Source organism: Oryx dammah, unplaced genomic scaffold (genome assembly GCF_014754425.2).
Source record: "Oryx dammah isolate SB20612 unplaced genomic scaffold, SCBI_Odam_1.1 HiC_scaffold_5, whole genome shotgun sequence".
In the NCBI taxonomy this organism is placed as follows: Eukaryota; Metazoa; Chordata; class Mammalia; order Artiodactyla; family Bovidae; genus Oryx; species Oryx dammah.
This window is the reverse complement of record NW_024070189.1, coordinates 16601044-16628919: the sequence shown is the minus strand read 5'-3', so window position 1 is coordinate 16628919 and position 27876 is coordinate 16601044. Positions and strand designations below refer to the sequence as shown.

General features: G+C 37.2%; 1 protein-coding gene across 6 annotated transcripts in view; it reads right to left on the bottom strand.

The window, feature by feature from the left end:
* Positions 1–27876, bottom strand: part of KIAA0825 (KIAA0825 ortholog) — a 434350-nt gene that overhangs the window by 333164 nt on the left and 73310 nt on the right. For 5 of the 6 annotated variants that reach the window (XM_040241509.1, XM_040241510.1, XM_040241512.1 and 2 more), the window contains one exon: positions 25576–26245. In XM_040241509.1, coding sequence (XP_040097443.1) covers positions 25576–26245 — 670 coding nt within the window. Of the gene's footprint in view, positions 1–25039; positions 26246–27876 lie in introns of those variants that run through there. The other variant, XM_040241515.1, reaches the window with a different exon arrangement.

Below are 27876 nucleotides of genomic sequence, written 5' to 3'. Positions count from 1 at the left end.
GGAGTTTCTAGGATGTAAGCAAGAAGCTATCCAGGGGTCACCTACTCTGTGAAGTAGGGAAACTGGTCTGAGAATGAAGTCATCACATGGGGAGAAACCAAGACAGCTTGAAAGCTAAGTTCCATTTGCTCAGGTCTCCAGAAATCTTCTGTCCTTCCAGACATTTAATTGTTTAGCTCTTTCTTCTATTGTGTGAATTACCACATTCTCCTTTAATCAGTACCTCTCCCCTTTCTGCATAAGAAGCAGAGATGAGGAGTGGAGGAAAGAACATCAGCAGGCTCAGAGTCCTGGCTAATGCCTTCACCAGTAACATACAGACTAGTTCCCAGGTGCGAATCACAGGTATCTGCAGGGTCTCCAGCAAGCCACAGTAAACCTCTACCGCTGCTGCGATCTGAACTTCACGGGAAGTTCTTTCCCTTAATTTCTGCCTGCACAAGCTCCACATATCCTTCGAGGCCAAACTCAAGTCCAATTAATGTTTCTAACTTGCTCTTTCTATGCTAAAACCTCCCCTCTCTGAATTTTTCATATACTTAAAGTTTTACACAAATTACTTGGTGATTAATTTAATCCATGGAAAGCTTTCTTCCTCTCATGTTTTGTGGGTTAGTCGTTTTTACCTCCTATATTTGAAGGTGATAGGGACAGAGTATAGGAACAAGGTAGGTGATTAAATAGTTAATCCCATAAAGGAATCAGAAGTAAAGGAGAAAGTATGGGAGATGCCTATTTGTTAAGACCACTCAGGAAAGCAGGTTAACTTCAAAACCAAGCAGGTTTGCTTAGCAATAAAACCATGCAAGCATGAGGCATGCCCCCAAAACAATAAAACAATGGTGGACTGAGAGCCCCATCCTGCCCAGTAAGATCGGCAAGTTAATAATTCTCAGGACACGCTTCTCTGTGCACACTAAAAACAAAACCATCGGGGAAGGTGACTATACACTGAAACCCAAGATGACCTACCACATTTTAGTATATGTCACTGCCTTTTTGCTCATTTCCATTGTGCAATGACAGTCCCAGTTTGACCAGATAAGGACAAGAAAACTCCCCCACTCGGTGGGGAGGAGGAACTGGTGACGGAAACATGATGTTTACTCAAGAATGAGGAAAAAGGGGATTTTTCCCCTGCCCACTTAACCTTTGATTACAAACCTGTAACCTACTAAGTTCTTGGTGAGCCACTCCCTTGCCCACTGGCTTGTATCTCTCTCACAAGAGTGCTATACTAATAAACTCTTTTCTTTACCTATTACTCTGCCTCTTGTGGAATTCCTTCTGCACCAAGAAGAAGAACCTGCGCTCTACTGAGTACAGAGATGTGTTCTGTTGGTTTCAAAGGCACCTGAAGACACCAATTGGGTACAAAAGTAATTGTGGTTTCAGACTGATTTTTCAATCAGTATAACTAGGCTTAAACACATCTTTATTAATCAAAATAAGAACCATTACAATCAATACATTTTTGCCAACAAGAAATAAGTTTATTCCTGCAGTGTAAAAATCATGCTTCAGGATTTCAATAAACTCTTCAAAAGCATTTTCTGCCTCCTGCTGGTTGTGGAAGCTTTTCTCCTACAAAAAGTTGTTGAGATGCTTCAAGAATTGGTAGTCAGTTGGCGAGGGGTCAGGTGAATATGGCAAATGAGGCAAACCTTTGTACCTGGCCCAATTCATTCAACTTTTGAAATGCTGGCTGTGCAATGTGAGGTCGGGCATTGCTGTGCAGAACTGGGCCCATTAACTTGTTGTTGACCAATGCTGGCTGTAGGCTTTGCAGTTTTTGGTGCATCTCATCAATTTGCTGAGCATACTTCTCAGATATAATGGTTTCTCTGGGATTCAGAAAGTTGTAGTAGATCAGACAGGCATCAGACCACCAAACAGTGACCATAATCTTTGTTTGCTGCAAGTTTGGCTTTGGGAAGTGCCTTGGAGCTTCTTCTCAGTCCAACCATGGAGCTAGTTGTCACATAAAATCCACTTTTTGTTGCACATCACAATCTGATCAAGAAATAGTTCATAGGTTGTTGTGTAGAACAAAAGATGACAACACTTCAAAGTGACATTTTTATTTTCGTCAGCTCATGAGGCCCCACTTATCGAGCTTTTTCACCTTTCCAATTTGCTTCAAACGTCAGATGACCCTAGAATGGTTGATGGTGAGTTCTTCAGCAACCTCTCATGTAGTTATAAGAGGATCAGCTTCTGTGATTGCTCTCCATTGGTCATTGTCAACTTACGATGACTGGCCACTATGCTCATCTTCAAGGCTCGTCTCCTTTGCAAAACTTCTTGAACCACCACCGCACGGTACATTTGTTAGCAGTTCCTGGGCCAAATGCATTGCTGAAGTTGCAATTGATTTACGACGCATTTTGAATTTGAACAAGAAAATCACTTGAATTTGCTTTTTGTCTAACATCATTTAGGAAGTCTAAAATAAATATAAAACAAACAGCAAGTAATAAGTCATTAGCAAAAAAAAAAGTGAGAAATGCACGTCAAAATGATGCATAACATAACCACATTTAAGAATGTATTCCAATATCAAACAGCAAAGTTCAACAGTGTAAAACTGCAATTACTTTTGCACCAACCTAATATAATTTAGGAGAAGGAAATGGCAACCCACTCCAGCATCCTTGCCTGGAAAATCTCATGGACAGAAGAGCCTGGTGGGCTGCAGTCCATGGGGTCGCAAAGAGTTGGGCACGGCTGGGCGACTAACACTTAATATAATTTAGGCTTTAAATTGATTTCAAAGTTCTGAAAAAAAATTACCTGGAGAAAGGTAGTTTTTCTCAAAAGAAATGTTTCAGAGTTGAGTTGAGGGTGGGGGAGGGTAGCAGAGAGAGGACTGAGACATAGAATAAGGCATCTTGTAGGAACTCTGTGTTGAGTGATGAAATGGGAGAATCAAAGGTTTGGGTTTTCTTTCTGTTGTGCCTTCCAGATAAACCCTCCATTCTGTATGCATTCCCTGTTATAAGAAAGCACCAGAAAGTGAACACAGTTGCTCATCTCTGCCTGCCTCTCCAGATCCTGCCTATTCTGCAACCAACACACTTCCATTTCATCCTGTTCATTCTGGACAGAAGTCAAAAGGAACCCCTACCAGCTGGAATCACTTTCCCAGAACTTTGCGACTGCTTGTCTGCATAACTCCCAAGCAGCTTTTCATGTATTCATATTTTATTTCTCTATCTAGATGAGAAGTAAGGGTCTGACGCTTTTGGAATTCCCATTAATCTTAGCACAATACTTGTTAAATAGCAGGAGCTGGATTAATAAGCTGATTAGTTGGTTACTACAATATACCTCCAGATACTGATTTATTTCAAGAAAATGATCCCAGTTAAAAAAAAAATTCATGGAACTCCTGTTGTGCATTAGGCAATGGATTGGGTGCTGGGGAAAATAAATAATGCTTGCCCTTGAGGTGCTTAGTGTCCATATGGGGAGACAGACCCCTAATTAGATATTTTAATAGAATATGCTAAGAGCTTTGAGAAAGGCATATGGAGATGCTGTGGGAGCGCGGATGAGGGGCCCAGGCCCAGAGAAAGCTTTCTGGAAGAAATGACACATGAGCTGTCATAAAAGATCAATGGGAATTAGGCAAAGAAGGGGAGGAAGAGGGTAGGAGGTGGGAGACAACAGAGCATGAGCGGGGGGTTTCTGTCACTTTGGTGTTGCCAGAGAGAGAAAAATACGAGGTGAGGAGAGGCAGGGGATGAGGCTGAACGAGGCAGGTGCCAGGTCAAGGAAGTCTTGCTAATACTAAGTAGCTGGAGGTTTGCTCCTGATACTGATGAGGAGCCACTGAAGAGCTTTAAACAAGGGAGGGGCAAGGGCTGGGCAGATGTTTTACAGGAAAACAAGAATGAAGAATCCAATCACAAAGGGAAACAAAACTATTTTAACAGTCTGAATGAGGGATGATAAAGATCTAAACTACTCCTTGATGACAAATGCAGACGAAGAGAGAGACTTGGAAATACTCAGGCAGTCAGGAAAAACACAGCAACTTGGTAATTCTTTTGATTGGGGAGGTGGGGCGGTAGGGGGGAATGAGCCACAGTTGGCACGGGAATGATCCTTAGCGGCCCTAGCTTGGATTGCAGGAGAGGACAGGGATCAGGGGAATGGTGAGGAGGTGTCATTTCTCCATGCTGGGTGTGGAGTGCCTGTGCAACATCCCGGGGACCAGCTGAGCAGAGGTTAAGCTCTTGAGTATGAAGCTCTGGGGGGAATCAGGGATGGAGCTAGATCAGGCGGTCCTTCATACATAGAGATGGTCAGAGTCAAGATGATAAACAAAGGAGATATCCACATATGTCTATTATTTTAATTTAGTCTTATTCCCTTACTTCTCATTTTTAAATTGAAAAAAGTATCACACTTTCAGAAGTCATTATAGGAAGCATTTTGAAGATAAGATGAAGTCTTCAATGAGAAATTGATTTCAAAATGACAAACATGCAGCCTTTTGTCATATACTGGTGTTTAGGAACACTGTATTAACAGACGATGGCAAGTCACTTTGTCAGATTAATTCTATGTATGTTTCACACGATGACAATAACAAAGCACTTAGTTTGTCCCAGACACTATGTACAATATCTATATTAATTCTTAGACATTATGAGGTAGGTTTTATCACTATCATCTCTAGCTTACAGATTATGACTCACACTCACAGAAGATTACCTATCCAAGGCCACAAAGCTGCCATGTGGCAAAACTGGAGTGCAAAGCAAGTGTGGCTCCATAGCTCCTAACAGCAACAAGGAATCCAGCAGAAGTGCCCCTCCCTCACCCCCAGGCGTGTTTTTTTTTTTTTTTTTTTTTTTGGCAGCAGTAGCAGCAGCTGTGAGAGGATGGCCAGCAAGACAGCAATAGCCTTGATACTCCAGAAGGAGGCAGGCAAGCACAGGAATTTTAACACACACACTCAAAATCATAATTAATGAATTGACATCTAAATGAACACAGGCATCAATCTAGGTATTCACACTTATAAGTCTGTGTAGCTAAAACTGAGTATTACTGCTGTTGGAGGGCAACTTGAATTTACATATCAAAATTTAAATTAGCTTGCTCTTTGGCCCAGGAGTAAGTCTTCTGGGAACAAAGCTTTCAAAGATTTACACTCAAGCATACAAAGAAAAGAAACTGGGAGAAATTCTAACATCTGTCAATAGGGGCTAGTTAATTAATTCATATAATCATATAATAGTTTACAGCTTGTAAAAAGATGCACTTTGTATATACTGAAATAAAAGAGATCCATGACATAGTAAAAAAAAAATTGCAGAATGTACATACACAGTACAGGCTCGTGTGTAAGTACAGAAGGGTACACACCAAGCTACTAAGAGGGAATCACTTTAGGATGGCAGGATTAAGGGTAGAGAGGGTGAAAGAGACCTAACACTTTATTTTATATACTTCAAATATGTGCACACACAAATACATGTATTGGTGGACAGGTATTGCTTTGGGGGAAAAATTGTTTTCTAAATCCAGTGAGTCAACACTATGGTAAGATTACATTTAGCCACATGCACATGAATTAGGCTACACCTATACAATGGAATATCACGGCCCTACTGAAAAGAACGTCAGAACAGATGGCATCGATATGGGAGGAGATCATGAAATATTAATCGGAAAAAGGCACAATGAAAAACAGTAGCCTGATCTCATTAAAAAATACAAACCTGTATATTAATTCTGATACGTGCAAACGAAAAATCCTGCAGTGTGCAACAAACTATGAATAACAGTGGTGATCTGGGGCATCAGGATTGGGGGATGGAAATGTGAGATATCTGACTCTCTCCTTATATCTATTTGATGTTTTAATTTTTATAATGAAAATTTATTACTTGGAAAAGTTACCTAATAAAACATTCTCATTTCATATTTTAAATATTTGGTATCACAAAATCTTCAAATAGGCCCCAGAAAAAAATTCAGATTCAAATGTTTATGAAATAATTAAAGGCACACTAAAGGAAAGGAAAGTGAAGTCACTCAATTGTGTCCGACTCTTTTCGACCCCATAGACTGTAGCCTACCAGGCTCCTCCATCCACGGGATTTTCCAGGCAAGAATCCTGGAGTGGGTTGCCATTTCCTTCTCCAAAAGGCACAGTAAAGACTGCTGCTAAGTCACTTCAGTCGTGTCCGACTTTGTGAGACCCCATGCACGGCAGCCCACCAGGCTCCCCCATCCCTGGGATTCTCCAGGCAAGAACACTGGAGTGGGTTGCCATTTCCTTCTCCAATGCATGAAAGTGAAAAGGGAAAGTGAAGTCGCTTGGTCGTGTCCGACTCTTCGCTACCCCATGGACTGCAGCCCACCAGGCTCCTCCGTCCATGGGGTTTTCCAGGCAAGAGCACTGGAGTGGGCTGCCATCGCCTTCTCCGACAGTAAAGACTGAAAAACAACAAAAATACCTATGGCTGATTCATGTTGAGGTCTGACAAAAAACAGCAAAAGTCTGTAAAGCAATTATCCTTCAATAAAAAAATAATTGTTTTTACAAAAGTAAAAGTACTTCAATATATTTTCAAAATCTCAGTTCTTCTCTTTCTTCCCACTCCCACAAAGTAAATTTAAGCCAGAGATGCTCCTGGTCTTCGCTTTGGATGCAAAGTCACCTTCTCTCCGGTCCCACCTCCCCTCTCATGAACGTAGAACTCAGCTTTCTCTTTTAACGGAAAGGCCCCTAGTGAGACCCCACTGCCTTATGAAGGAGGGTTCAGGCTCTCTCCTTATTGTAAGGCTGTAATAAGACTCTCTCACCTCTCTTCTACGTCTTCCAGAGCACTCCCACCGCTTCTCCATTTTTGTGACAACCTCATCCCCTCTTCTAAGCTCTTGCCCATGCCTTAAGCATCCCTCTTCCCTTTTTTGATTGTCTTTGGAAAAGACCAATTCAAGAACCTCTCATTTCTCCCATTGGTTCCATAGGAAAGCCCCGTCTTCTGAGAAACAAATATGAGATTCTTCCTAATGAAGAACAGCCCACTTTGCCTTTTGCAGCATTCAGCATCTTCCGAGTCACACGTCTCAGAGCGAGATTTCCTCACCATTCACCCAAAGTGGCGAAGGACATACTGTGGAAAATGCCTACGGTTCTAGCCTGCAAGGATTATGATCAGCAAACATGCACCAAAATTCAAAGGAACCTAAGGGAGAAACACCCTCGATTAGGTCAGCTTATGAATCATTCTGCTTTTGACAAATGATATAAAGAGAGGATTCTCAGAGTCACTAGTATCATTTGAATAAGGCATTTATGTATAAAGTCATATTTTTCCAAACTTTGGTTACACATAACAGAAAACAGGTAAACTTGAGCAATAAATGGGAATTTCCCATAAGATGTGGTTCTTGTCTCCAATAGGTAAAGGGACAACGGACAAGAAGCTGGAGTGAAAGTCCCTCTGTTTAATCATCATCTGAATTTGCAAGTGGATCCGAAAGCAACCATTTACAGTTGTTTGGCGAGCCAAGATCCCCAGTTTGCCAAAGTGAGACTTAACATGGTTGTAATTCACTTGGAGCTGAGAAGCCTCCAAAAGCGTGTGATAAATTGGGGTGCAGCTGTGCCCCTTTGTTTTCATCACAAAGTGGCTTGAATGACTCCACAGTGATATTAGATGAGCAGTCTTAAAAGACCTTAAAAGCCAATGTTCAAGATCAAACCTAAGTTATGGCATAATAGCTAAGAGTATAAAATACATCAGCTCTACCACACCATCAGCAGAGAGGACCTGCATCAAACTGTGAACATAGATAACTTAGCAATTCTTATTTGATGACTATGAAAACAAATATCAAACTGTGTTAAAATTAATATGAAGAAGGTCACATATCTCTTTTTTCAAAAATCTATCTTACATAAAAAACAAGGAAATAAACTATAACTGAATAAAGACTTCAAGTTCTTAAAGAAAAAGATCTAATTAGAAACAAACATACTGCTGCTGCTGCTGCTAAGTCACTTCAGTCGTGTCCGACTCTGTGTGACCCCACAGACAGCAGCCCACCAGGCTTCCCCGTCCCTGGGATTCTCCAGGCAAGAACACTGGAGTGCGTTGCCATTTCCTTCTCCAATGCATGAAAGTGAAAAGAGAAAGTGAAGTCGCTCAGTCGTGTCCGACTCTTAGCGACCCCACAGACTGCAGCCCACCAGGCTCCTCCGCCCATGGGATTTTCCAGGCAAGAGTACTGGAGTGGGGTGCCACTGCCTTCTCCAACAAACATACTACATGTAAGTAAAGAATCATGTATAGAATAAATTCTAAGCACAGCATTTAAAAGCGCAATATACAAATTTCACTATGTTAAGATTTCAATACAGAAACTTTTGCTATGGTGTTGAGTAAATTCATGATATTTAATATTATGTTGGGGAATTTGAAAAATACAACTAGTTATCGGCAATCAATTTGTTGACTTTGGTGTTCCCAGATGCCATTGGCTTGCTGTTCAGTGGCCAAGTCATGTCTGACTCTTTGCGACCCCATGGACTGCAGCACTCCAGGCTCCTCTGTCCTACCTCCCGGAGCTTGCTCAATCTCATGTCCGTTGAGCCAATGATGTCATCCAACCGTCTCATCCTCTGTCGCCCCCTTCTCTTCCTGCCCTCAATCTTTCCCAGAATCAGGGTCTTTCCAATGAATCAGCTCTCTGCATCAGGAGGCCAAAGTATTGGAGCTTCAGTGTCTGCATCAGTTCTTCCAGTCAATATTCAGGGTTGATTTTCTTAAGGATTGACTGGTTTGATCTCCTTGCTGACCAAGGGACCCTCAAGAGTCTTCTCCAACACCATAATTCAAAAGCATCGATTCTTCAGTGCTCAGCCTTCATTATGCTCCAACTCTCACATCTGTACATGATTACTGGAAAGCCTATAAAGTGAAGTGACGTCACTCAGTTAGGTCCAACTCTTTGTGACCCCATGGACTGTAGCCTACCAGGCTCCTCCATCCATGGCATTTTCCTGGCAAGAATACTGGAGTGGGTTGCCATTTCTTTCTCCAGTAGACCTTCCCAACCCAGGGATTGAACCCAGGTCTCCCACATTATAGGCAGACACCTTACCATCTGAGTCACCAGGGACGTCTCTGGTCTGGAAAGACCATAGCTCTAAACTATTCGGATGTTGTTGGCAAAGTGATGTCTCTGCTTTTTAATATGCTGTCCAGGTTTGTCATAGCTTTTCTGCCAAGGAGCAAGAATCTTTTATGGCTGCAGTCACCATCCGCAGTGATTTTGGAACCCAAGAAGAGAAAATTTGTCACTGCTTCCACTTTTCCCCCATCTATTTGCCTTGAGGTGATGGGGTGGGATACCATGCTCTTAGTTTTCTGAATGTTGACTCTTAAGCAGCTTTTCCACTCTCCTCTTTCACCTTCATCAAGAAGCTCTTTAGTTTCTCTTCTCTTTCTGGCATTAGTGTGATATCATATGTGTATCTAAGGTTGTTGATATTTCTCCCAGCAATCTTGATTTCAGTTTGTGAGTCATCCAGCCCAGCATTTTGCATGATATACTGCTCATAGAGGGCTTCCCAGGTGGCATTAGTGGTAAAGAATCTACCTGCCAATGCAGGAGACACTGAAGATGCCAGTTCGATCCTTGGGTTGGGAAGATCCCTTGGAGGAGGGTATGGCAACCCACTCCATTATTCTTCCCTGGAGAATCCCATGGACAGAGGAGCCTGGTGGGCTACAATCCATAGGGATGCAAAGAACTGGACATGACTGAAGCAATTTGGCACACACACACACTCTGCATAGAAGATAAATAATCATGCTGACAATATACAAACTTTACATACTCTTTTCCCAATTTTGAACCAGTCCATTGTTCCATGTCCAGTTCTAACTGTTGTTTCTTGTCCTGCGTACGGGTTTCTCAGGAGGCAGGTAAGTTGTTCTGGGGAAATGCTGCTTACTCTCTTACTACTACTGCACACTTCATAACCTGTTAATTAGCACTTAATTTTCCCTTTGCTTAGGGAATAATGATTCCTTCACCTAATACAACACAGGGCTACCTTAACAATCAATTTTATCTAATTAGCTAATGATCCATAGACAATATCCATCCCCCTATGAGTGCCTTATAGATTCCATCAGAACATAATAACCACTACAATTTTTCAAGCTCTGCTAGTTAACTTTAATGCTAACATAAATGCAAGATAGTCACCTATATTAATTTAGGAACAATAAAGCTTTGACTATTTTGACCTTTGGTATGAAAATTTCAATCATAACTTTCAAACTTTCATACTAAGTGATTAGGGTGTGATTTAAAATATTTAACACGAAATAGCAAAAGTGAAAGTTAAAGTCACTCAGTTGTGTCCGATTCTTTGGGACCCATGGACTGGAATTCTCCAGGCCAGAATACTGGAGTGGGTAGCCTATCCCTTCTCTAGGGGATCTTCCCAACCCAGGGATGTAACCCAGGTCTCCCACATTGCAGGTGGATTCTTCACCTATCAAGTAGATGTTAAAGATGCAAAGCACAAACAATAGAAACTAAAGTCTCATTTTTATATTCTTTAAATTTCTAGAGAGATATTGGAGCCATGTAACCATTTTCCCTTGGTAAAGGAAGTAATAACAAAAGGTGTTAGTTGACCTCTTAAATCACGTCTAGACATCAACTATGGTTTTCAAAGGCAGATTCTAATTTGGAAATAAAACTTTCTATCAAGATCTTTTCTCTTTATATTTATAGATTAGAACATGCAGCAGTATTAAGTATTAGTTTACTTTTTACAGAATTATATAAATTCATAATGGAATGGATTAATAAGGTATGTACTCTATCTTCAGATAGAATGTACATTACAAAAGACAGATAACTCTTTTCTAGTTTCTGAGCCTAAAAACAAGTTATACTTCATTCAAATAAACATTTTAAGAGGAAATTTGTGAAATCTGGATTGTGATTCTGAGGATAATGGAAAATAAAATTCTAGACATTCTACGTGATAAAAATGAATTTATATTATATAATCACATATAACTTGTGGTTGTATGCATATTACCATATATTAATTAATTTCATACACAGTGACAGAATGTCAAAGAAGCAAATAATACACAGTGAAGAAAATGAAGCCAAAGTACTTTTCCGGATTGATAAAGGTACGAAAGATATTACTGTTCAAAATTTCAAACTCTTATTTCTAATTATAACTATTTAATAAAAAATACAATAAACTTTCAAAAAATGTTGGTCAAAATAATTTAGATAAGTGAAATAGCAAAATAACTGTTGAGGAAGTTAAAGAATTCACACCAAACCCTTAGACATAAAATTCTGAAAAGACAAGAAAATGGAAATCTTGATTAGGTGATCTGACCAAATAATTCCCAAATTGTATTTGTGGTTTACGGTTATCCAGTGAAAGGTTCAAAGAAATCATCCATTTGACAAAAATTAATGGGATAGCCTAAGATTTAATGCTTATTATATAAGTAAAAGCAGAAGAAAACAAACCAGGTTTGGTTAAAATCAGATATGAAGTAATCAAATAAAATGAAAATGAGGCAACTTAGCAATTGCATATAGGGAAATTTTAAGGAGTATAATTTTTAAATAGTGAGTGGAAAGATGCAGGCATAAACCCATCAGCAATAATGTGTTCCTCTGATCTTGGTGATATTCACTTTTCAGTGACGCTATAACTGTTATAACAATTCTGCATTTATGACAGCATTCATCTATTCAGTCCCTGAAGACAGTGAACTTAAAAGCAGTGTTTTCCTTTTTTTTTTTTTGCATTTACTAATGACATATTTAGTTTTATAGGCACTAGTCACAGATCGAACCTTTTTTATGTCTCACTGTGGTGTGTAATTTTTTTTTTAATAACTGTATGCTTAAAATAATTAGTACTGCTGGATATAATCACTAATTTCCTAAAACTGCAAAAGGCAACTTAATATTTCTGCATAGCAGCTGTAATACACAATATTGCACAGAACTAAATTATTACAAACAGTGCCAGCAGTTTTCTATACACAGTACTTAAGATAATTATAAAAAATCATCTTCATTACTGCTTGCTAGCATTTTTTTAACAGTTTAATTTGGATAGGTTACAAAATACATTCAAATCACACAGATATAATTACTGTAAACCCAAGAAGCTATAAAATGTTCCCAACCAAATCCCTTTGACCCTGTTAATGTCTGTTCCTTGTTAATCTAAGGCAAACATTGTTTGTAGTGTGCATTTGTTATAGAATATAAAAAAAGGGGGGGGGGGAGGAAATCCCTTAACAGTTGTTATTGATTCCAGCTTTTACCAACTGAGAGTTAAGTGCTGTTTACAAAACAGAACAGATGCAGATGCTGACAAAAAGGTAAACAATTGTTGCATGGCTTCCTGCCAGATTCTGAACCGATATATTAAACTCCAAGTGAAGCACATTTCCCCTATGGATTGCACTTATTGCCACTTCATTTCCTATGTGCTCTGACTCTCTATTGCCGTGCCTGGCACTAAGCTATTTCCAGTTCTTTGCTGACCCCTGAGGCCTGGTGCTACCACACACAGCCATTAGAGAAGGGAATTGCATGTGTCTGACACGGCCTGAAACCAATTATTTGATATTTTCTTCAGAATGATGCCCAACTCTGTTGGGAATGAGCAATCATGAAATAATTTACCTCCTGATTTAATTTTTTCCTGCACAAATTAGTTGTAGACTAAGCTGGCTATACACAGATGCTTGTGACATAGCTCTGTCTTATCAAGATGATACTTGAAATGAAGCAGGGGGATCTGAACTGAATAGGTTGGGGAATCCTGCTTTAAAGAGGCATTGACAAGTTTATCAGATATACTGATCACATGTACTCTCTGTTGATTGAAAATGACAGAACCTTAAAGAACTGTCAGGATAGCAGGAAAAAAAAACCACAAGGATGCAAACCTTATCAGTGTATTTAATGTTTTTAAACCTCCCTCTGATCTCTGGTTTCCTTTTCGTGTCTCAGAAAACTTGGCACATGATTAAAATTTAACAAAAGCTAAAAAACAAACTCACATTGGTACATAACTGAGTGATCATCACCAAATTTAGTATTTAGTAATACTGTTTTTAAATATAATATAAATGTCAAGAAAGTATGCATTTTTTTATAACCCAAATCCCTATCAGTGCCTTTCATAGAAATAAAAAGGATTTATATTTTGTTGTCTATATGTCACAGAAACAATGCAAAACATGAGATTCTTTCTTATCAATAAACATAGAGCTTGTATAAATTTGCATATGCTTAATCTAAATAATGGGATAGCCAACTGTTCAAGCACTATAAAGACAATACAAGTCTCTTTAGAGGGATTCAGTGAACATAAAGCCTCAACAAAATCTGTGCAGCAATATCTTGTCTATAAAGTTGAACAAGGATTTTTCTCATTTTAACATACAGAGTCCATATTAGATCTTAGCTATTAAATCTTCTAGAGGCTATAATTGCTACATCTTCCCGCTTCTCCTTAGGTTCAGGCTCTACTAACAAGACCCATATACCAATAACCATGAACTTTATGACTTTTGTAACCATGACTAACAAAAATTACAAGAAAAATATCCATTTAAAAGTACATACTCGTCAAATAGCTGAAGGATTGCTATTTTATTGTGCTACTAAAAGTACATTAACAATGATGATAAATGAATTTAGTATAGTTTGGAAAAGAGACATAGGAGGACACTATAAAACATTGTTACAACATAACTTTCTCTCATGATGATCATCATAAAATTTGGAGGCTATTTCTCTTCTTTTCAGGATAGATAATTTTGCAAACCTGGTTGTCCACTCCAACAACTACTTTTTGCTAATGGAAATGCTAATACTGAATTTTAAATTTAAGATAATTTCTACTTTGGAGGACAAACAATGACAGATATTCTAAAATTAGTTCAGCATGACCATGTCATAGAAATTTAAAATATCAAAACTTCAAATTATTTGGATTTTCATATATCACTGGCATCATAATTCCAAGGGCCTTTTCAGATTCTTATCTCTCATTACCTCTTTACCTGCTAACTTGGTACTTCCTACAACTGTATTACGGAAGAGATTAAACTAGTAATAAAGTCAGCAACACTTTTCTAAGTAATAGACAAGGGTTTTCTGTTTTCACTCAGTGTTGAAAAGAAATCTCAAAAACAAATATTGATAGGTTTTGAAGCAATCTAGTGCACTTCGTGGTGATTTTTTAGATTTCCATTTAAATATCCCGACATCAAAGTGCTTATGAATATCCTGATAAAACTAAAGCAAACTGAAAATATATGTATTAAACAAAAGAACAGATAATTGATTTTAAGAATGAAAGAGGCAAAAGCCTTTCTGATTGGAAATCCATTGTAACTCTTATTAAATATTTTACCCAAAGCTAAGGATTATTTTCTCCTTTCCAAATATGAGGGAGGGATTGGTCTGACTCTCAAAGCTACAGCAGTTTCTCCTGCAGACATCCCAGTGCAGACAGATCTGTCCAAACTCGGAAAAGGCCAGTTTAGACAAAGAATTTTTAAAGTCCCAGGTGTAGAAGATTCAGATTTCCCTTCAGTTAAAAATCAATAAAGGTGGAGGTGTTAAATGACAGCTACTTTGAGGCAGAAGATATTTGACTTCATAGATGTGACATTGATGGTCACAGATTTTCATACTTACATATAAATAACGATGTTGAAAACATTATAACATAACATATATTTGCCAAGGTGATTTTCCTAACGAAGAATTTTGAGGTGTAGTTACAGTCTGTTACAGTTTTCAGTCTTCTGTTACAGTACATCTTTAACAGGATCTTACCAATGTCTTTTGACTTATTAAACACTTCTTCTTGAAAGTTTATGAAAAAAAAAGTTTGCTATTAATAACTGATTAACAGTATAGTAACCAGAAGGCACATATTACATTTTCTGAGAACCCGAGGAAAAAATATGTTAGTTAAACAACACTCAAGGTTATACTAGTCCACTGGAAATATCTGTATGTTAAACAAGAATTCAGGGATTCATGACCTATAAAACTATAAACCTGTAAACATTTTTACCTAAAACAACAAAGCTCAGCATTCACATTTATCATTGTGTTTATATATCAAGACTTAGAATGACATAAATAACGTTAGCAGAGGGAAGCAGAAAAGTTCTAGACAGGGTGTATTAGTTACTTATCAACTCACTTTCTACAGAACTTGAATTTCTAGCCTGCAACCACCTCCATGTGTATTACTCATCCACATTTTTTGCTCAGAATAGAAGAGCTGCAAAATAACTGTTTACTTTTAGAATAATTTTATTCTGAACTTTTTCCCAATAATTTGTTTACAGTTATTTTCATTCTTCTCTTAGTATGTCATATATTTTTAACTAGATAATTTCTTTTTCCAAGTTAAAAAATAAGTTTTAAAAATCTCAGTACTTCAATCTCTTCTGAATTTTTAAAAATGTTATTGATTGGTTAATAAGGAATATAAATCTCAAGCTGACCTATGACCCCTCATGTATGGTAGTTTAATCGTTAAGCTGTGTCCAACTCTTGTGATCCCACAGACTGCTGCCTGCCAGGCTCCTCTGTCCATGGGATTTCCCAGGCAAGAATACTGGAGTGGATTGCCATTTTCTTCTCCAGGGGATCTTCCCCACCAAGGGTCGAACCCACATCTCCTGCATTGCAGGCGGATTCTTTACCACTGAGCCACCGGGGAAGCCTTCATAGGAAACTACTAAGTCATTTTTATCTATCATCCTTAGTAACTGAATGTCTTACAGAATATGACTAATAAAATATTCTTTCCACCTTTATGAAGAACACATGAGAGGAAGTCAATAATTGCTAATTGTTGCTACATGGGAGCAAAAATATTACCAAAGCTAAACTGCATCCCCTTTCTCTCTTACAGAATATACTTTCCATTTTTATTGCTTTAATGTCTTTAAAACAAAATTCAGAAGTCTCTGAAGATTTAATGTGAAATAATGGGGTCAGAAAACTAGTCACATATTTAGCAGAAAAACATTTTAGGTAAATAAAGATACATGTATATATGCAAAAATATGTACCTACCCAAGTACATAACAAATACCCTCCCCTTATGCACATACACATACAGTACTTTTTCTCATAGTTTTTAATCAAATAAATAATTTTCAGATGATAAAACCTTTAGTAGGAAGAATTTTAAAACACCAACTCCTTAGGGGAAAAATTCTAGTGTTCAAATAACACTAGAATAATGAATTCTATTTGTTTATTTTCTTATCAAGTGGCGCTAGTGGTAAAGAACTCGCCTACTGATGCAGGAGACATAAGAGATACGAGTTCTATCCCTGGGTTGGGAAGATTCACCTGGAGGAATGCATGGCAACCTGGAGGAATGCACACCAGTATTCTTGCCTGGAGAATCCCATGGACAGAGGAGTCTGGCGGCCTACAGTCCATAGGGTTACTCAGAGTCACACATGACTGAAATGACTTAGCACGCACAAACGCATTTTTTAATGAGGTATGGAGGTATAGTGGGAAGATACTCCTAACTTTCACCTCCACCTTGATTTGCTAACCAGCCGAAACGCTATAGTTTTTTTCCACCAATGAAATAAGAACTGGAGTTGCTGCACTGCTTAATTTCAGATTGGTGATGGAGCAAAGGGAGGTTAAAAAACAAAAACCAGATGTGGAAGCATCTTGCAAACATACTGCTAATCTTTAGGTTTATTATTAATTAATGACAAAAAGGATCTTAAACCTGGCAGTAATTGCTTCAGCCATTTCAGTAACAGTTCCTTTTTAGGTTAACTCTGGTAAAACCTGAAAGTTAAGTAGATTACCTACTTCTCTAGGAATAAAATGAGAGCCTCTTCTACATATTCTTTTATATTAAGGGAAAAATTAACATAATTATTTTCCTTTTCATGTGTTAATATGGAAGTCTTGGATTTTTTTTTTCTTTCCAAATCTTCCAGAGCAGACAATCCAGTGATGTAACCTTGCACTTACTATAATAGCTGCTTTCAAAATTCAAGTTTGTTTAATTTTATATGCAAAGAATCAATATGTATGTTGCAATTCCAGTAAGTCCAACACAAAAATCAGGATCTGTGGCTCATGGGAATTACTCTTCAAAGTATAAAATGTTTTCTGATCTTGCAACTGAATTCATTCAGAAAGAGATAGTATTTGAGAGAATAGTTTCGGTCATAATTCAGCAATGTATTTGAATTACAGTCGAGCTACATCCCAGCAGTGGGCCTTTAGGAAAGCTATTCAGCTTATCCAACCTCAGTTTCTGTAACTATAAGGTAGGGATAATATCCAGATTTTCAGACATGTTATAAGAATCAAATGGTGTATCAATACATAAAGTACTTAGCAAGGTGCACAGCAAATTAAAAGGATCTAAAAAAGAGTATCTATTATGTAGCTGACTTTATATATTTGTAAATAGATAACAAGGAAAATTTTGAGGGGGCCTCCAAAATCACTGCAGATGGTGACTGCAGCCATGAAATTAAAAGACACTTGCCTTTGGAAGAAAAGATACGACCAACTTAGACAGCATATTAAAAAGCAGAGACATTACTTTGCCAACAAAGGTCCATCTAGTCAAGGCTATGGTTTTTCCAGTAGTCATGTATGGATGTGAGAGTTGGACTATAGAGAAAGCTGAGCATGGAAGAATTGATGCTTTTGAACTGTGGTGTTAGAGAAGACTCTTGAGAGTCCCTTGGACTGCAAGGAGATCCAACCAGTCCATTCTAAAGGAGATCAGTCCTGGGTGTTCATTGGAAGGACTGATGTTGAAGCTGAAACTCCAATACTTTGCCCACTTGATGCAAAGAACTGACTCATTTGAAAACACCTTGATGCTGGGAAAGATTGAAGACAGGAGGAGAAGGGGGTGACAGAAGATGAGATGGTTGGATGGCATCAAGTGACAGAAGATGAGATGGTTGGATGGCATCACCGACTCAATGGACATGAGTGTGAGTGAACTCCGGGAGTTGGTGATGGACAGGGAGGCCTGGCGTGCTGTAGTCCGTGGGGTTGCAAAGAGTTGGGCATGACTGGGCGACTGAACTGAACTGAACAAGGAAAAATGAAGATGATCAATGAGAAAATATTAACAAAAATTAATGGTGAAATCATGTTCTGAGTAGTATCCTTTGCAAAGTATATACATTGTTCAAGTTTTTAGTGTAAAATAGAGCCTAAGCTATTTGTGCCTTACTAAAACTCAAGAATCAGAATGGCTGGGAATGAGTTTTAACACAGAAAATATTTTCTTAAATGGCATAAAAAATTTGTCCTCTTATATAAAGGACAAAATGAAACTAAATAGCTCTAGCTTTCATCCTCACCTTGATGGATCACCCTGTATACTTTTACTATAGAGAGACAGACGGTACAGAAAGGAATTAGGTTGGGTGGAAAATATCCTCCTGGTTCATACAAAGGGAAGACAAGCCCACTATCTCCACTGATGGCATGGATGCATGAGCACATTCTAGAAGTCTTAAGAAGGCACTGTGTCATGTAACTGAACTGGCATGAGGGAAGGCTTTATGATCAATTATGCCAAAACCAAAATCACTTTTGACTTTCACAAGCTGAAAAAGAATACTAAAATTATTTACACAAGTTTAATTTGTGTACAACTATTTCATTATTACATAGCTTGTCAAATTCTTATTCACAGACTCTTAAGACAGTATCACTCAGCCTACCATGCTTTATAGGCCTAATTCTGAGGCTTTTTGTACTTACAGAGGGGTTTTTATGGATATAGAAACACTTTTTTAGAAAAAGTATTTAGTCCAGGCGTACTATCTACAACATTGCAAAAACAAGCTAGTTCTTCCTCAGGAAAAAAACTCAGTCACTACTAAATCCCTGCTTTAAATACATGCCAGAGAAAAGGCATATCGATTTCTTTTCAATCAACAATACAGAATAATATCGTATTTCCATTTCTTGCCTGTGATCTTAATTTTCAATGATCTGATTTTAAAAGCTACAATGACCAAAAAATCAAAATGAAAAATAAAAACAAGAACAGTTGGTTGTGGGATCAAAGGGGAAGCCCCAAAAAGAATTTCTAGGAATAGCTTCAGATGTCAGCTGCAAGAAGAGACTCTACTTCCTGTTTTTGCTTAATCACAGACCCCCCTCTTCACCCTCCCAACCTAGTCAAAAATGCAATTGCAGGAAGTGAGAAGTTTACACATTGTTCTTTTCCAAGTTGCACTGGGGGAAAAAAGTCACACAGATAAAAACCTAAAGGATGTTTTGTATGTGTTACAGTTGCACACAAAGCCACACACCCAGCCAGCTAATGCAGTGGTACTGTCAGTCAGCAGAGAAAATAATTATGACAGCTTCCAATGACAAATTGTAGGTGTAAAACCTGGTTGTGGAATATTTTCCAAGTCACAAAGTCACAATAAGTTTAGAGTTAAAGCTTAGATATATTATCTAATATAACCCTTTCCTTTTATCGTTTATCCATAGAATGATACGAAGAGGTAAAATGACTTATCTAAGGTTGCATAAACAAGGGGGTGAGAGCTTTAGACAAGCACACTTGACTCTGATAACTGTACTCTTCCCCTTTTGACAGCAAGTACCTATGAACAAAGAAAGTACCAGTATTTCATTAAAGAATAGCAAGTATGATAAAAACAGTGGATCAAAAACAAAGTTAATCAACAATATCATTTATTAGTATTTTCAAAAATGTTACCACAAAAACCCCTGAAATTGTATTATTATTTTAAAGGAATTTGTGAGAACTGAATAAAGATATAACTTTCTCTTAAGAATTTTTTTCCCCCATTACTGTTTTGTATTATTTGAAATTCCAGCATCTACTAATGTGGGGTTAGAAAACAACAAGCATAGTTGACATCAGAGATCTAATGGAGATCTCCCTCCTCTGTCTCATGAACACAGCAGGGTCAAGAGATGTGTTATCCTTCTAGGAGACTTGGTCTCTTCTGCAACAATACCATACAGATGCTTCTTTTGTCCACACTTTGCATACTGGCCTCAGTATACTTCTAAATTTCCTTGACAGCATCACTCAGCCATCACTCAGCCAATCACTCAGCTACTTGAGGAGTACGAGAGAAATTAGGGTGGTTTTGACTGACCTAGTTGATCACAACCTTTCCAGTTGTGATCTGTGCCTTCCTAGTCAAAATTCTACCTTTATCTTGACTTGAGGGTCTTCTTTAAAGGATCTTTTCATCCCTAGAGGGATTCTGTTTGCCCTACTCCCCAGTCTTCCTTAAACAAAATATAAAGGAATTGGGAAACAGGAGGGGTAGAGGCTACCAAGTTTTGACCTCTCATCCACTGCAGATGTTTAGAAACCTTCAAAACTCAAAGGCATGTATCATATACTCTTAAGTCTTTCCCTTTCAAGTTAACAATCACTCCAAGGAAAATTCAATGTAAGATAGACAGGGGATCATGACATTTATACTATGGTTGAAGTTTTCTAACTACATTCTTGCATATTAAAACACAGTGAATTTATCTAACGAAACTTTACTACACATAAACAATCCTCTCCTTTTCAAGCACTGAGAAAAGATGCAATATCTTCTCTTAAATCCACAGAAAATACAATTTTAAAAGTAATCCAATGATTTAATCACTTAAAATTGTGATTATCTAGGGACTTCCCTGGTGTTCCAATGGTTAAGATTCTGTGCTTTCAGTGCAGGGGGTATCCCTGGTCTAGGAACTAAGATCCCACATGCTGTGCAGCATAGCCAAAAAGTAAAACAAAAATGAATAAGTAAAATAAAATCCCAATTAAAAAAAGAGTGTCTGCAAAAATAATATTATTTTTTTCTAAGATAGATTACCAAACCACCAAGAGTCTGCAATGTTTACATTATGACATTATTTCATCATTTTCTTCAAATAACAAAACATAAAAGTGGACCCATAGACCAATGGAACAGAATTGAGAACCCAGAAATAAACTCTTGCATATATGGTCAACCAGTATTTGACAAGGGAACCAAGAATACTCATTGGGTAAAGGATTAAATAAATGGTGTTGGGAAGAGTAGATAAAACATGCAAAAGAATGAAACTGTACCTTATCTTACAACACACACAAAAATTAACTCAAAATGGATTAAACTTAAACCTAAGACCTGGAATGGTAAAACTCCTCGACAGTGAAAAAGTTCCCTAATGTTGGTCCCAGCAATGATTTTTTGGATATAATACCAAAAGCAAAAATTAATAAGTGGGACTACATCAAACTGGGATTCCCTGGTGGCTCAGGCGGTAAAGCGTCTGCCTGCAACGCAGGAGACCCGGATTCGATCCCCAGGTTGGGAAGATTCCCCTGGAGAAGGAAATGGCAAGCCACTCCAGTACTCTTGCCTAGAAAATTCCATGGATGGAAGGAGCCTGGTGGGCTACAGTCCATGGGGTCGCAAAGAGTCGGACACGACTGAGCGACTTCACTTTCACTTTCACATCAAACTGGAAAGCTAATGCACAGCAAAAGAAACTATCCACCAAAAAAAAAAAAAAAAAAATCTTTGATAGGGAGAAAATACTGGCAAATCATATACTCAGTAAGAAATCAATATCCAAAATACTTAAAGGAATCATACAACTCCATAACAACAACAACAAAAAATCTCATTAAACCATGGGAAGAGGACCTGAAGAGACATTTTTCCAAAGAAGACATACAGATAGCCAACAGGTACATGAAAAGATGCTCAAGATCACTAGTCATCAGAGAAATCCAAGCCAAAACCACAAAGAGATATCACCTTACCCTTTGCTATCATCAAAAAGGCAACAGGTAACAAGCATTGGTGATGATGTAGAGAAAAGGCAACCCATGCGCACTGTTGGTAGGAATATAAATTGGTACTACAGACACTGTAGCAAATGGTAAGGGTCCACAAAAAAGTTGAAAAATAGAAAATCCATCAGCAATTCTACTTCTAGATATATATCTAAAGGAAATGAAAATAAGATATCAAAGAGATATCTACATTTCCGTATTTATTGTAGCATTAATCACAATAGCCATACTAAGTGTCCATTTATGAATGAATACGCTTAGCTGCTCAGTCATGCCCAATTCTTTGTGACCCCATGACCTGGAGCCCGCCAGGATTCTCTGTCCATAGAATTTTCCAGGAAGAATACTAGACTGGGTTGCCATTTCGTACTCCATATGAATGAATGGATAAAGAATATGTGAGATTGAGATACCTAAAATGGAATACTACTCGGTCATGAGAAAGAAGTAAATCCTGCAATTTGCAACAACATGGATGGACCTTGAAGGCATTACGCTAAGTGAAATAAGTCACATGGTCAAAGAAAGACAGATATATACGGTAACACTTATAATGTGAAATCTAAAAAAACTGAACTCAAAGAAATAGAATATAAGGTGGATACCAGGGGATGGTGGATGGAGAAGATACTGGTCAAAGGGTACAAATTTCCAGTTAGAAGATGTATAATTTCTGGGGGCCTAATGTACAGTATTATAATCATAGAAATTATAATGCATTATTTACTTGAAAATTGCTAAGAAAGCAAATCTTAAGTGTTCTCACCATACAAAAGTAATCGTAATTATGTGGACATTACTATGGCAATAGTTTTGAAACATTAAGGGTACAAGTCAACACACTGTACATCTTAAAGTTACAAAATGCTGTATGTCAATTATATCTCAATAAGGCTGGGGGAAAAAAGAGGACTAGTGTATATACAAGGTCTGCTTAAGATAGCTCTTTGAATGAGTAGAGTGCAGGATAGTTTAGAGGAAAGTAAAAAAACCATGACAACACTAAAGTAGATCTGAGCATACAGAGCATTCACGGCAGTGTTCTTAACGCAATGAGCTAGATCCGTCCTGTCCTTTCAGGGAACAGAGCTCAACCATAGAGTCAGGACACCACAGTCAGGTGGACCATGCTGGCTTCACGTTGTAACCTTGACCAAAGTTACTGAGTATCTCTATGTCTTAGTTTTCTCACTACACTGCTGCTGCTGCTGCTGCTAAGTCGCTTCAGTCGTGTCCGACTCTGTGTGACCCCATGCACGGCAGCCCACCAGGCTCCCCAGTCCCTGGGATTCTCCAGGCAAGAACACTGGAGTGGGTTGCCATTCCCTTCTCCAAGGCATGAAAGTGAAAAGTGAAAGTGAAGTTGCTCAGTTGTGTCCGACCCTCAGTGACCCCATGGACTGCAGCCCACCAGGGTCCTCCATCCATGGGATTTTCCAGGCAAGAGTACTGGAGTGGGGTGCCATTGCCTTCTCCCATCTCACTACACAATAGAGATAAATAATGTTACCTACCTTTCTGGGTGGTTAGAATGAAATAACACGTTGCAGTGTCTGACCTGATAAATGTGGAGCTATTGTTACTTAAGAGAATGTCTAGGGTTTCAGGCAAAATATCAAAGACTTGGTGAATAAACACACAGACATACACAAAAGATAATATATAACCCATTCAAGCCAATCTAGATTCTATTCACATAGGAATCTAAATTATTACAGATTTCAAATTATTTATAAGTATTTATACATTATTATTTTGCTAGTCTCAAACTGTATTTCTTTAATAAATAAAAATTTGGTCATTGGGCTAAATATTAATGGAAACCATGACTGCTCTCTGTTACAGCCTTAGCAGCAGTTAACTCATTTAGTTTTCTTCCCTTTACCATGTCTAGCTTAGAAACCTTCAATATGGTAGCTGCTAAATGCCTTGCCTATGGCAGGTACTCAACAAGGCTGAACTTAACTGATTTTCAGGCAGCCCACTAAAACAGTGCTGTTGGAAATTTCTTTTACAGAGACAAAGCATTTAATTTTACACTTTACAGCCCAACGCCGTGATGGTAAAACATGGGTCTTGAAAACATAAAGACCTACATGTGAATCCTGACTGAGTGCAAAGGACCAAAAGCAAGTTAATCTCTCTAAGCTTCTCTTGCTGTTTCTGAAGTCGGGATATTAAGGAAAGGGATATGCTTATTACAGTGTTTGGCACAAGGAAAACATTCACTTAACAAGTGATTTATACCAAAGTTCACATAAAGCAGCTTGAGAAAGTTCAGTGCATTTGTATTTTTGGAAAGGGCTTCAAATTTTGGTGTTAAAGCCAACACACATAGTTCTCTCTTATGAATGGAAAACACTTCACTACCAGCCCTAAAGACTCCATAGCAACTTACACATATTTTTAATCATATAGGTCTTTTCATCTGTTATAAACTGCATTTAGCACATATAAAACTTTCATATTGAAAGCACTTTACAAGCAACCAGAAATTTTTTGAGAGAACATAAAAATTACAGAAAATAAGTGTATTTGTAAAAATGCATTTAAAATTTATGTGATAATTAAAATGAAGCTCTATTTACTTTGAGTAAAACTGCAATGTTTCTAAATGAACTGACTTTGTATTTTGCTGTGACCTTAACTTGGGTGACGCATCTCTGTGATGTGGTAGTTTCCCAAAGAAAATAAATATTCTAAGAGAAAACATTAAATTATTTGAAAATCCATACATCATGTTCATATAATATATTCATATATCAGAGCAATTTGGTATCCTGGCATCTTATTAAGGAAGGTAGGTAAAATACAGTGAGCTATGGAAATTTTATGAAGTGATTATAAATTAAAAAACAGCAAGTCACCAAATGATAATGCTTAAATAATTATTAATAAAAATACAGTTTAGGAAATCTATTTAGAAATATATCTCAGCATTCTATGTAAAAGCATGAGTAATCATAATTTTCAAAATAATCATATTTTCAACCTTAATTTTTCTTCACTGGTAAGAAACTAAAATGACAAGAAAAATGTATTATAACAGATTCTTTCTTCCTTTATCTTTTGATTAAAATTAAGAATCTTCAAATCCTCTTTCACTGTATATATTCTTATAGGAACAACATCAGAGGAACTTTTAAAATCAGGTATAGTCAATGCTAGCTTCCACAACCAATTATAATATAGAATTTTATAATTAGCATTTCATAATAGGTCTGTATTGGCATCGGCTGACTAAAATGTCAGAATTTTAAACTTTCAATTTTAATTAGTGAAAATGTCAAGAAATCTTCAACAATTTTCTTTACTTAAAGCTTCAGCCTTGGAAGATACAATGAGTTAAATGTTTCATCCAGTAATTTATGTGATTAGAAAACTGAAAGTCTTACTGATAATATTTCTGACTTACATTCCAATATCTTTAACAATTTAGTGACAGGAAAGAAAACACTTCTATTACTAAAATTAGAGAAAAAGAAAAGCGTAAAAGAAATGTGAAAGTGGAAATTTTTACATTTATTTTCTGATTTATTTTCAAGTTTGCAATTAAGTTTAACCAAATAGAAAAGTTAGAAAAGTAAAGATTTTAAAAGGTTTAAGTTAAACCAAACAGAAATTTAAAAAAAATCACTAACCCAAAGCATGCACTGTTCCTCTATGCTTGCTGGAGCTCTTGTTTGTTTTAACCACAGGGACAGCACTTTCTTTGAACTGCAGCTCACAAAAATTTTCAAGAAATTTGGCCATTTCTTCTGTAACAGTATCCAGGTAAGTTTCTTTAATGAATTTCACTGTTGAGGATGGAGCTAAAATTTCATGTAGTGTGTTAAAATCCTCTTTTATCATGGAGTACAACTTAAGTATTGTACCTTGGTATCTATCGGCCACTATGTCTAAATTTGATTCTCTGTTAAAAGAAGGGAAACAGTTCTGCAGAAGTTTGGTCAACAGTTTACTCTGTATGCTTTGGTACTTGCTTGTAACTTCTGATTCTGGATAAAGAAATAAGAGTTGCTGTATGCACTGATTTTTCAACAAAATTTTTTGCTGTGAATTGTTTATTTCATTGTGGCTTTGTAATTTGTTCACCAAGAAGCGTCGAAGATGTAGTCTTATATCATCCCATACAGACTTTACATCCATTGAGGAATGATCTTCAACAGAGTGAAGAGAAGTCCTAGAGAGGAAATGGAAAGATGCCCCACTTCCAGTGGATGGGAATGAAACACTGCTCTGGCAGGAGAGGTCCCAAAGTAAATTCAATACCATTTCTTCTTGATTTTGTTCATTCTTCAACAAATCTCGCTAATAAAAGTAAATCATAAAGTTAGAAAGGGACTATAAGAGTAGAAGGATAAAATGATTTCTACAGTTATACAGAATTTCCTAATTCATTTCAATTCAAGAATCAATACTATGGTTTAAAAAAAATTTTTTTTTTGCCTTTGAAATTTAATCAGTTTAGACATTTTAGAATATTAGCTTTGTGGTCTGTTAAGTTTTGTAAAGCCCAGATGATGAGCGAACTTTTCAATTAGATTTCTACACACACAGTTTTTTCTTCATTGTTACCCATTCCTGATATAACCTGAGCTGTATGGAAGCATTAGCTTAAAAATTCTAAATAAAAATCTATAGTAAAATATCAACTGAAATATACCCCCAAGACAAAATAAATTCAAGATGACACCCCTAATTAATACCTAGTAGATAATTTTCATGCCTGAATGAGTATACTTATTATTATAAAACCCCAAATGAACATAGAGAATGGACACCTTCAAACAAAGTATTATGCCTAGGGCTTACTAATAGCTGCCATCCTGAGAAATATAGTTTAATACATTTGAAGATTTTTAACTTTCATTTAAATTTCTTTTTGAGTCACGTTAAGAAAGGTTTTACTATGGAAATTAGACTGAGAATATTTCAGTTCTCTCCAAAAAAATAACTAACTCAAAATGAGAAAAAAAATACACTCAGAATTGTTCTTCAAAAGATATGAATTTTTTTTTACACTTTCTGTGTTAACTGACAGAAACAATTATAGGTATAATTAAGAATAGAAAAGGAACAAAAAAATTACTTTCTGTTTGGACTTGGAATTAAATGCACAAATTCTCTTTACATGCTGACTCTCCTAATGTCTATTTCAGGTCATACAGACATTAGCTTATATTGTCTAAGTAGCAACAAGCTGCTTTTTTTTTTTCTTTAATGGAAGCAAGGTTCAAGCAGTCTAAAATCAGTCCAGCTTTGAAATTTCTTATTGATAAAGGTAACACAGGTATTATTTGTGACTCAGAATCATGAACAACTCTGAGACAAATTCTAGGGCACTCTCTCTCTCAGTGATTCTAAGTGCTGTGACGTCAAATTTGATGTTCTATCTGTAATAAATAATAATATCTAATATCCGTATAGCAGTTTATTATATAAAAAGCACTTTTCTCTAGAGTCTTTGACTTATTCATAAGGAAAACTCTGTGATGCAGATACTTAAGACCCCAGTTTACAGAGAAGGACACTAAAGTGCAGCATGTTTAAGTTACTTTCCAAAGGTCACACACAATAGAGCGCAGAACCAAGAATGGACGCCTGGTTCCATTCCCCTCATCCACGTTCTTTCCATCCGCACTCTAGAGAACCAAAAAGTAAATGGACTTTTCTGAAGCTCCGCTTTTTCTCTTTCTTCTATTTAGTTCTTTTCGATACTTTCTGGAAAATACATGTCCTTAGACAAGAGTCCAGAACACCAGCATTATCGTAAATTCTATAGAGAAAAACCGGTCTTATTAGTGCCTCAACTGTGGGTTTCTTTAAATCAGTCAATTACTGTAAATACTTGATCAAGCAAACATTTAAAGAATAATAGATTAAAGAGGTTTAAAACATGTGTTAGGTATTGATTGCTTGAATTTTGAAAATGACTTTAC